Here is a 12,561-nt window from a genome sequence, read left to right on the forward strand (position 1 = left end):
AGCAATCTGACTTGTCTAACTACCGTCTAATTAGTCTTTTTACTACTATAAGCAAGGTTTTTGAGTCTTTAATTAACAAACACATAATCTCTCATCTTGAATCTAATAACTCACTTTCTGACCATTAATGTGGTTTCAATCTTTCTGTTCTAGTGTTGATTTGTTAACAAGAATAACCAATATTCTATTAATAATAACATCAAAAAATAATTGGTTTAATCATGCATTAGATGGATGTGAAGAGGTTAGTGCTATCGCTCTCAACATTTCCAAACCTTTCACTCTAGCTTAAGTATCTAAAGTGATTTCCTGCTTTTCTACAGCTTGTGGTCTGGACAACATACATTTTATAGTCTTGCAGAAGTGTTCTCCGGAGTCTTCTCCATATGCTCACTTCTTTTGGAGCATCAGGTAAACATCTTTAAGATAATTAAATTTTTCCTTATCAATTGTAATACAAAAGTTGTTTTCAATGGACAGCTTTCTTCTTTAAAGCACATCTTCCTGTAACTTTAGAGGTTCATTTCAGTCCTATACTTTTTTTAAATTACATTAATGTTCTCCCTGAAATTCTCACATTTAAGGTGGCATTGCTGATGATACTATAATTCATTCTTGTCTTAATAAGGGGGGCATTTGAGTTTAAAAAAGATCTCATCTATACTACAACATAGGGTTCTCAGTGGCTGATGAACTTTAACTCAAAAGTTACTTTTTTTCAGCTAATTGTTATCATAATAATATAGATCTTCCTATATTTATGAACAGTGATGTACTTGATGAGTCATTTACTCATTGTCTTCTAGGATTGACTCTTACTTCCAATTTTTCCTGGAAACCATATATCAAATTCATTGAAAAATTAGCATATGCTAAGGTTGTATCTCTTTGTTGTACTTTCTTACTCTAATTACTATTCTTTATCTCAATAAATCTCTAATCTGTTCTTGTATGGAATACTGTTGCCATTCTAGAGCAGATCTTCAAACGATTTTTAGACAAGATGCAAAAATGCATTGTTAATATAGCTGGACCTGCTCTTGCAGCCAACCTTCAACTATTTTCACATCAACATAAATTCTATAAATACTATAATGGGCACTACTCTAAAGTCTGATAGTGTCACTTGTGACATCAACTAAAATTCATTCTCATGTTACTTGTTATTCAATTAAGTCTTATCCTTTTACTGTGACTGTTCCTAAGTGCTCTAAAAATTCTTATTCATCTAGTTTCTTTCCTTGAACTTCAGTTCTTTGGAATTTACTCCCATTATCTTGTTTTCCTGATTCATATAATTTGCAATCTTTTAAGTTTTTTGTTAACCACTATCTTGCTTTATAGGTTAAATTTTGATTTTTAGTGTATTTTAATTAAAATTATAAAACTAAAAAACTATAAATGCGGTTGTGTGTAGTGGCAGAGCGCTTTCTATATAAGCAAGAGGTTCCGAGTTAAATCCCCACCATGTCCCTGGTAGAACCACGCTCATCTTGTTTCTCCGCGCAACGGCCTTGTTCGTCAAGTTATACCCACAATTAAGTAGCCTCCTCGTCTGTAATGGCCTTCTCGGCCTTGGGGAGGTGAATTAAAAAAAAAAGTAATTTATTAGTAACAACCATTATTTAGAAATAAAGAAGGCTACACTTGAACACATATAGATAACAATTCTTAATTAGGTTACTTTTAAGTGTAACAATAAAACAACACAAAAGCAAATTTTTCTAAAACAACATGGTATTAAAAGTATATGTTCATTTCGCTGTTAAATTAAAGCTTATAAACACCGCCTTAAGAATAAACATATTTTCCTGTAAACAAAGTTTCTCAAAAAAAAACTAGTAATGCATAAAGTTTAGTTTATTTATTATTTCATTATTATCATAATGCTGGGTAAAAATATTAAAATGCCATCGGTTGGAAAATCGGTAAATTAATAAGAAAAGGCTGATGCTGATACTGATTCCAATTGTGCAAAAAGTGGAAGATTTAACTGATGCAGATGCCGATTAATCGGTACATTACTAATATATATATATTTTTTTATATATGTATATAAATAAATAAATATATATATACTAGCATGAGTTACCCGGCGTTGCCCGGGCCAATATTTAAACTGGCTTACCTGATATCTGTACACAAAAATGGGCCCAAAAAATGTTCCCCTCTGATCCCGGGGTCAGGGGGGCCCATTTTTGGGCCCCCTTGACCCCGGGGATCGGGGTACGGGGTCAAAACCCAGCTAAGAACCTTCTCCCCCTCGAGGACTACCCCCGTGCCAAATTTCATCGAGATCGGCCCGGCGGTTTGGATTTCTATAGAGAACAAACAAACAAACAAACACACACACACACATTGCCCTTTATATATATAGAATATATATATATATATATATATATATATATATATATTATATATATATATATATACACACACATATATATATAAATTATGTCAGTGTATTCTACAAATAAAGTGCTCAATGTTCTTAAAGGACAGAGCAAAAATAAATTATTAAATACTAATTTATATATATATATATATACATATATATATACATATATATATATATATATATATATATATAAATATATATACGTATTTATATATACATATATATACAAATATATATATATATATGTATATATATAATAAAATAAATAAATATATATATATATATATATATATATATATATATATATATATATATATATATATATATATATATATATAAATGATGATATATTACTAGCAATTCAAATTTTTAGTAACAAACATTTTATCTGAAAGTTTTCCTTGTGAAATTAAGACTGCATAGTTGATACAGATATCATTAATATTTAATAGTATTTCTTTCCACTGTTGATTAAAATTTTTCTAAAAAAAAAGAATAAAATTCATTAAACTAACAAACAATTAGGTAAAAAAAATTTTCTGTTGTCAAACAATCGTTTTTTTTTGTATAGGATTTCTCATTTTAATTTCAAATATGCAAACCATTTTTTACAATCATGCCAAGTTGTAAAGATATTTGGGTTCAAATCTTCAGCGTTTAGTGTAAAACCTTATATATTGTAAAAAAAAAAAAGTTTAAAAGCTTGGCAACAAAAAAAACTTTTTTTTTTTTAGGCCTGCATTATTAGAATTACTTTTTATTGTGTTATAATGTACACTACAGTTATAATATAAATGTAATTAAAAACTTGTTTAAATTTCAAAACTAACTGATCCCTGAGAAGCTTTTGCTCGCTCATAACAATCACACAAATATTGAAGTGCAGCTACACGCCATTCCAACATAGTATAATCAAAAGGAAGTTCATGAGTATCATGATGACCAGCTTTTGAGAGTTCTTTAGATGTTTTATCAACTTGTGAACCAATGAAAACATCAGTATTTTGGAAAACTTGTGGCGTGCTACTTTCATGTGAATAAAATTGTAACGAACTAAGTAGTTTGTTCATCAGAACTTGCTGAATTATATCTTTAAAGTTTACTGTACTTTTAACTATAAAAAAAGAAGAAAATTAAAATTAAAATAATTTTCATAAAAATTGTAAATACTTACAAATAATACAAATTTAAATAATAAACAATGGTAAATAACACAATTGTAATCAGTTAATGTTAATTTTGTAATAAATAATTATCATATACAATAAGTATATAGTATAATATATTAATTTAATCATAAATATCTTAATAATTATTAGTAAGAAACATCCTTGTCTATTTTAAATAATTTCTATAACATTCTAAAATTCAACTTGAATTTTAGAATGAATAAAGTTTTTAATTTGCATTTAATTGTTCAAATAACAATTTAAAATGTATTTTTTGAATTTACATTATGTCTTTCTAGATGAAAAAAAGTGATAGTATAAATATTAATTTTTTTAATTCTTTTAAAAAAAAAGTTCAACTACTTACAGTACTGTAAACTTTTTCCAATGATATGTGATAAAGTATGGCTGAACTTAAATATGATTGAGTTATTTAATTTCTCCAAAGCACAATTATCTTGACAAAAAATTCATCTTTGACAGTTATAACTGAGAGTTATGCAACAGAAAAATTATACAAATTTGTATAATTTTTCTGTTGCATAACTCTCATAAAAAAATTGTAACAAAAGTCTTGTCCACAAATTTTTCAAAGTTTGTTTATGTACTTTTAGCCACAAAATTTAAAAATGACATTTGTTTTGATGTTACACCGTCAGCTTTTTATTTAATTTCTTATTTTCTTTTCATAAGTACAAATTCCAACTCAGTATGTTGTATTGTAATATTGTAAGGATAATATTCATTTAATAAAAGTTATTTAGAAAGTATAATAGTTTTATAATAAAAGGTCAGGCTTTGATTTGGTATTTTGCATGACCACAGGCTATCACAGGAAGGCGTGCAATCGCACACCATTTATGACCAGGCAAATAATATTTGCTTTGGCGATTCAATTTTGGCTTTTTCAAAAAACACTTCAAAAATGCGCTGAATGAAAAAGATTTTAAATTATATCTTAGAGAAACAAATGACATCATAATTTTTATTATGATTTTACATTAGTGAAATGGATTTAAATGAAGCAACAATTTACTGATAATGATTTTTGTTTAAAGTATCATTGAAAGTTGTATACAATTTTTTTAACTTATATAAATTATTTAAATGTGCATTTCTTATAATAAACGTTACAAAAAAAAAAAAAAAAAAACGCTTAGTTTTTATAAACAACCATTTTCTTAGACAGTGAAAGTCTCTTCAATGAACTTAATATAAGGATCATTAAAGTTAATACATTTTAAAAGTTAAAAAAAAAATTAGTTGAATAAACAATGAAAAATGTTTTTGACACTACAACTAAATAAGTTTGATTTTTACTGCTTTTATATTATTAAAACACTTTTCAGTAAAGAATCCAAACAATGCTAATGATTTCTTATATAAAGTATTATATACATATTTTATTAATGAATATTATATACATATTTTATTTATTTATACAATTACGTATTTTATTAAAGTAAATTATTCCTTTATTTTAAGGGTTTCCCATAATATTATATAAACGTTAGTACAGATAAAAGATTCAAAGTTTATTATTTCAAAGGTAATTAAATACATGATTTAAATAAACTTGGCGTTTTAGTTTGTTTTAAGGGTTATTTTAGTTGAGTTACATATTTGTTTTTTGTCTTTTTGTTTAAGTTTAGTTTTTTTAGTTTTACTTTGAAGTTTTTTTATTTTCTCTTTCGTTAAGATTTCTTTTCTTTTTTAAAATAAAGTTTTTTTTAGTCAAGTCTAAGTAAGGCTAGGTAAGTGCAAATGCACACCTTCCTGTGAAAGCCTGTGACCACCAAGTACTTTTACGCTGGTTTGAATACAGTTTGGTATAGATTCATTCAGATACTCACATAATTCTTTTGAACTTTGTTCCAAATTTTTTCCAGCGCAAATTTCATTTGCTCGACACTTTCCACATTCTCTTGTGATAATTTCCTGTCCATCCATGACCAAATTTTTTTAATAAAGTTCAGATCTGGTGATCATGCTGGTCAGGGTAGAAGAGTAATATGTTGCCTTCAAAACCACTCTTTCAAAGATATGGCAATATGCCATTGCACCATCCAGTTGGAAAATCAAATTTTCACACCTTTTTTTAGACCTAAAAAACGATCTAACATTAAAACTTATTTTTCAAAGTCTCTTGGTAATTTTACTTGTTAATTCTCCCTGTATAAATATTTTGAAATCTCAGCACAGTATACTTGGTACACAAAATCTTTTTTTTTTTTGTTATAAATATTTTTTTGGAAAAAAAATATTTATAACAAAAATTTTCTGAAGGTAATCTTCAAACAATAACTATATTTGTTAAACTATCTTTCATCTTTTGTTCTACATACCAAAATTCAATCATAAGCTATTCGTCATTCAGCAAAATAATACTTAAAACTTTGCCTTCATGCTTAAAAAACTTTTATTTAATTTCCATCTTCATATGTTCCTGACTGAAATAATTCTGAAGTCTTTTGTTAAGTATTTTTACTCCTAAACAATCTACTTCTTACTAAATTCCAACTTAAATAATGGTTGCTTGCAGCTTTGTTGGAAATATATATTTTTTAAACAAAGAGGAAATTTCTAACACTTTTGCTTTTTCCTTAATCAATACCAAACACTAAATCAAAATAAATTGATTTAGTGTTTGGTATTGATTAAAGATTATTGTAGACATGGATTTCAGAAAAAAAGTTAGCCTGATGCTATAAGAAATACACAATTTGGTAAATAAATGATTAACTATTGAATTAAACGGGATATAAAGAACAAATGGGATTTAAATATATCAAAATAAAATGTCAAGCTTAAAAAATTACATAAATATAAAAATAAAAAGTCAACCATTTAAAATATTAAAACAGTATTTAACCTAAATGTTCTCTCCATGATTTAATGTTTCCCATGAGTAAGCATGATGATCACAGTTTTAAAATGATTTTATTTTTTATTTTTGCTGTTTGACGTACTAAAACATAGGTTTTTATACCAATTATACATAGGTTCAATAGATCAATGTTTTAATATCATTTTACTCACCTCATGGTACATTACTACAAAACACCACATTTGAGCAAAATCGCAACCTTCTCAATGAGTCCTCTTCTTTATATCTTCTTGGTTTATTGTTTACTACTGATCTTTGATGAAAACCATATATACAATCGATTGCTAAATTAGCATCTGCTAAGGTTGCTTCTCCTTATTGTGCTCGTCATTTTTGCTTATCTGATTCCATTCTCGCCCTCTACATATCTCTTATTTATCCCTGTATGGAATAAAGTTGTCATATTTCGGCTGGTTCTTCTAATAATGCTCTTACTCTTCTAGACAAGGTCCAAAAATGCATTGTAAACATAGTTGGACCCGTTCTATCTGCTAAACTTGAGCCTCTTTCTCATTATCGTAAAGTTACATCTCTTTCTCTTTTCTACAAATAAGATCATGGTCAATGCTAAAAGGAGCTATCAACTCTAGTTCCATCAACTAAAACTCATTCTCACTTGACTTGTCATTCAGCTAAGTCTCATTCTTTTACTGCATTTGTCCCTGTATGCTCTTAAAACTTCTATTTGCCTAGTTTTTTCCCCACACTTCAACCCTTTGGAACTCTCTCAAATCTTTATGTTTTTCTTACTCATACAACCTTCAACTTTTCAAGTCTGTTAAACATTTTCTTACTCTATAACTAGGGTGACCATTGTCCCGATTTTTACATATGAGAGCACAGCGCCAAACTCATTAAAATTAGTTTAACGCTTTGCTCTAAAAATATACAAGACTTCACCCATGGTGAACTCTTGTATATTCTGGAATATAGTAACTTGAAGAAATTTTAATAATTAGGTTCAAATGTAGTGAAAAATAAATCATGACATGTGTATTGAATACTTTTTTTTTATGATCATCCTGTCCCAGACCTAAGGTAATAAAGTTACTCCACAATTACCAAATTAGAAATAACACAGTTAGCTTTCTTTGTATGAACTATTTTCAGTTAAAAAATACACTAAAATATTTATTTTTAGCAACATTTATTTTTACAGGTAAACAGTGAATCTTAAGTGCAATTTTACTTTTTCAATTAAAAAACATAAAAGATGAATATAGGAAATATTAATTGAAGTTTGTCTAGACTGTGGTCTAGTCAAATTTTCTTTTTTGTAAAAAATTAAAAAGTCTTAACATTAGATAAAAATTATTTTGAAAAAATTCTTAAAAAAAAAATCTTTAAAAAGACGCATAATAATTGTGCCCTGCCACTCATGGGGCATCATGAGCAACAGGACACTCGCATTTACTTAAATAATAATAGTATTATAAAGAATTGAATAGTTACTATGGAAACAACTAGAAATATATAAAGTTTATATAACTTTTTAATGATCAGTGTTACTAGGACTTTCCAAGTAATTTTTTAGTTTTTGGCATTTTTTAAGTCATTTTATAGTAATCCTAAACTCTTGATAAATTTTTTTTTTTAAGCATTCTAAATATTAATAGCAAAGTAAAACATGCTCATTTTAAGCACTATTAAATTTTGAATCAAAAATAATGCTATGCTATATTTTAAATGTCATAAAAGGAAAGGATATATTTTAAATATCATAGATGGAAAGCACATAATTTTTATACCTTATTTTTGTAATATTTGATAAAATTCTGAATATTTAAAAAAATATTATTTTACTTATAACAACAAATATAAAACTGATAACACTAATTTTGAAAAATTATGTTGATTGTCATTATTACCCTGATTGCCATCATATATCTGGTTAGAAACTTCCTCAATAAATGTATACTGATTCTTGTCACTCGCTCTAAAATTCACATGAAAAATTTCTTCTAAACATGTCAAAAGGGTTGAGGTGTTGTTGAGTTCAGAAACTACCTAAAAAAATTATTCAACTAAATAAAAAAATCTAAATCATTATTTAGCATTCATTGTCTTTAAAAAATATAAGAATTTAATGTTGAACTAAATTTTAAAATGGAAAATAAGAAATGAAAAAATTCATTACTAATACTATGGTTTATATATTAAATTACAATTTTTAAATATGTAATAATCTGATAACCACATTGCAAAAAACTGTATAAAAGCAAAAAACTTTTAAATAACTGCCAGATAAAATTTGCTTTAAAATAAGGATAAACAAGAAAAGAATAACCTCTGCTTCTTTGGGACTAACTCGAAATAACTTTCCATCACGAGGAGGTGTGCTTTTAATACATGGTCTTTTGTTATTTTTTTCAACAGACTGGATAATTGATTTGTCATCAATATCCATTGGTTGTGAACCTAAAATTTTAAATTCTTTTAAAGATATGTAAATTAATGCATTAGTGAGACAAGTTTATAAATATTTTATGTATATATATATATATATATATATATATATATATATATATATATATATATATATATATATATATACATATATATATTATATATATATATATATATATATATATATATATATATATATATATATATATATATATATATATATATATATATAGTATATATAAATATATATATAAATAAATATATATATATATATATATACATATATATATATATATATGTATATATATATATATATATATATATATATATATATATATATATATATATATATATATATATATATATATATATATATATATATATATATATATATATATATATATATATATATGATGCCAATTAAAACAACTTTAAAAAAAAAAATATTTACTGTCACAACCTGATTGTGATCAAATATAATATAATGGTTGTAATAAAAATAATATAATATTAATTACAACTACAATTTAATAATAATCTTAATATTTTATAACGATTATAATAATAATACAGGGTTGCCACTATAATTCTAGAATAAAATTCCCTAATTTTTTTAATATAATTTTGCTTACCCTGATACTTTTATTATTTATACTCAAAAACCCAGCACTAAAACTTCAACATTAACCTCCAGACATGCTATTTTTACCAACCCAACAAAGCAAAAGAAAATAAAAATCTGTCAAATCTTTGTTTTGAGTCAATGATTAATGTTCAATACTTTATAACTTCTTATTCTAAAATTTTAAATTTCTATAAAAAAATGAGCACAAACTTATTAATTTTTTCTTTAATAAGTTTCTATTAAGTTTGTATTATTATTTTTTTTAAACCATCCACAGCTTATTAGAACCTTTGCCCGATTAATTAATTTTTAAGAAAATAAAAGTTTGAAAGTAAATTCTTTTTTCCTATAAGAAAAAAAGTCGTCACTTTAATATGTGTTAAACGCGCAATCTTAACTAATTACTTAAATATTAACTTAAGCTTATTAATAACTTCATCTCTATCGTGTCATATGCATCTCTATCGTGTCATATGCGCAAAATATTTCTACCAATGTTTTGATGTTTATTGAAATTTTAAACCTTTTTACCAACTCTCTCCCTTTCGTTTTTTCTAGTATATAATGTCTAGTATATAATGTCTTTTTCTAGTATATAATGTCTAGTATATAATATATGTTATGTAAATAACATCAACACAATTTTTAAAATGTTTTATTTTGTATTTTGCAAAATCGGAAAAGATTTGAAAAAAAAAAATTAATGCACAAGAAACAGGATTTGAACCCTCACATTGTACTTTAGAAGCGCAGCAAGCTAATCACTTAAGGTAAACTAATCTACCAGTTTTTAACACTATTTGATAAACAAAAGACGGAATAATCTTAAAAAACGTCAAATAAATGCTATAAATTAAAATAAAGGAGAAAATAAAGAGATACAATTTTTAAATAAAAATAAAACATAAAAATATCTATAGAATTTCAAAATTGTTTTATTTTGTATTTTAAAAAATCTAAAAAAATTAAAAAAAAAGTGGAAACATTTCACTTCTGAATAAGCAAGCTAACCACCTAAGACATTGTTTGATGAAAGTTTTAACACTATTTAATAAACAAAAGACTTTATAAAACGGCAAATAAATGCTATAAATTAAAATTAAGGTAATGTTGTCGCTATGCAACTTTAAAGTAAAAGTAAAACTCAAAAAAGTTATGTTTTAACATTACATAACTTTAAGTTTACATAAATAAGATATTTGCATACACTTTTGTTCACATTTTCTTATACAAAAAGTGTCAAGACTCTTTCTTTTTATTGACTCAAGTTCTGTGCAATTGTGCAAAATCGGTGCAAACATGCACAAATGAGTAACAGCAGCTGCAGCCGAAGCCGCATTAAATACAGTATTAAAATATTATAGGAATACATTAGTAATAATAATAATAATAATAATAAAGTAAATAATCATAATAATGGTAATATTGTTAATTAACAACAGTAATAATAATAATGCAGTAGTGGTGTAGTGGTAGAGCACTTGCCTCATATGCTAGAAGTTACGAATTTGATCCCCACGAGGTCCTTGGTAGAACCACATTTAACTTGTTTCTCCACACAGCAGCCTTGTTTGTCAAAGTTTGTATTTTTGAGTTGAGAGAGGATTGTAACACAACAAAAAGTAGCCTCTTATACTGTAGTGGCCTTCAGGGCCTTAGGGAGGTGAATTGAAACAAAAAAATAAAAAACCAATAATATTAACAACAAACAATAATATTATAAATAAAATATTAACAACAAATCATATTTTTTTAATTTAACAAACTCTATCTTTTTAATAAAAAATAAAATAAACTAGTTTTAAAGATTGAAAAAGAAAGGTTGTTTTAAGTCTTGTTTTAATGCTTTGGTATATTATATATTTATGTCTTATGTATAAATATTATGGGTTTTATTATAGCGGTTTTTAGAGACAGTGAGGTTTAAAATACTATTGGATAGAAGAGAATAAAGAGTGTTTGCACTTATGGCAAAAAAGGTAATATTTAAGCTTTTGTGTTGATGGTTCCAGACAAATTGTCAATTTAAAAATTTAATATAGTAAAATAGTTTTAACATTTTAGAAGTTAGGTAAGGCACTTTACGATTGAAATTATGATTCTGAAAATAAATTATCTTTGAAGCCTTGTTTTGGAGAAGGTATAATCTAAGAAGGGTTTGTTAATGGTATTGTCCCCATACTATAACATGCATATCTTACAGGCAAAAATAGCACAGTATATGTTCAAATGTGTATCAAGATTAACATAATGGTAGTAAAATGAAAATATTGATTTTGATACCAAGATATTTAATTAAATAACAGGGTTGATTTTCTGTCTACTTTATCTAAAGCTCATGTGTTTATAGACTTTTCTTTGATTAGATTAAAAAATAATGAGTTCAGTTTATTAAAATTAAAAGAAAATTTGTTGGAACAAAGCCATTGAACTAAATTTGCCTTTTCCCTTATTACTATTTCACGCAATGTATTATGGTGTTTGTAAGTACAGAAAAAATCAAAAATTTCAAGTTTTATAGCTTTTTTAATTTTTTATATAAATTGTGGCTTGCTCTTAGATAATAGTTTTCTCTCTTATAATTAATTATATTTCCTACAAAATATTTTACAAATCTTTTTATCTCCAAAGGAGAATAACTGCATTGTAATACAAACAAATATTTCAGTGTAGTTGAACTTCATTAGAGAAGTTGTTTGAAGTATATTTTACAAATATATATAAGTAATAGAATATATAATTAACTCTATAAATATTCCAAAAAATTCCTGCTGGTTCTAGCCTTTTTAAAAGCTCTAGCAAGGTTCCACTAAATGCAACATATTGTCTAATTAAAAACGAGGAATTAAATAGTGATAAAATAATCTCTAAAGATGTAACTTAATGGTCAAAAGACACTCTGATAACACACCAACATATATTTACTTATATAGTATCTGAGACAGTATCAGATGGTATTTTAAAAGAAGAGCTGCTAAACATAGCTGGTACCGGCTATTCAAAGTGAACTATGTAAAATAAATTAGAGTTAAACCAAATGACATTGGCTGTGTTAATTATTGAAAATAAATTTGAC

The 12,561-nt window shown here is 25.7% G+C and overlaps 1 protein-coding gene across 3 annotated transcripts in view; it reads right to left on the reverse strand.

The window, feature by feature from the left end:
* Positions 1 to 12,561, reverse strand: part of LOC100206462 (ubiquitin conjugation factor E4 B) — a 95,074-nt gene that overhangs the window by 45,687 nt on the left and 36,826 nt on the right. For all 3 annotated transcript variants that reach the window (XM_065799143.1, XM_065799144.1, XM_065799145.1), the window contains 4 exons: positions 8,742 to 8,872; positions 8,323 to 8,461; positions 3,229 to 3,512; positions 2,780 to 2,880 (listed from right to left, as the gene is read on the reverse strand). In XM_065799143.1, coding sequence (XP_065655215.1) covers positions 2,780 to 2,880; positions 3,229 to 3,512; positions 8,323 to 8,461; positions 8,742 to 8,872 — 655 coding nt within the window. The remainder of the gene's footprint in view (positions 1 to 2,779; positions 2,881 to 3,228; positions 3,513 to 8,322; positions 8,462 to 8,741; positions 8,873 to 12,561) is intronic.

This window comes from Hydra vulgaris, chromosome 06 (genome assembly GCF_038396675.1).
Source record: "Hydra vulgaris chromosome 06, alternate assembly HydraT2T_AEP".
Lineage (NCBI taxonomy): Eukaryota > Metazoa > Cnidaria > Hydrozoa > Anthoathecata > Hydridae > Hydra > Hydra vulgaris.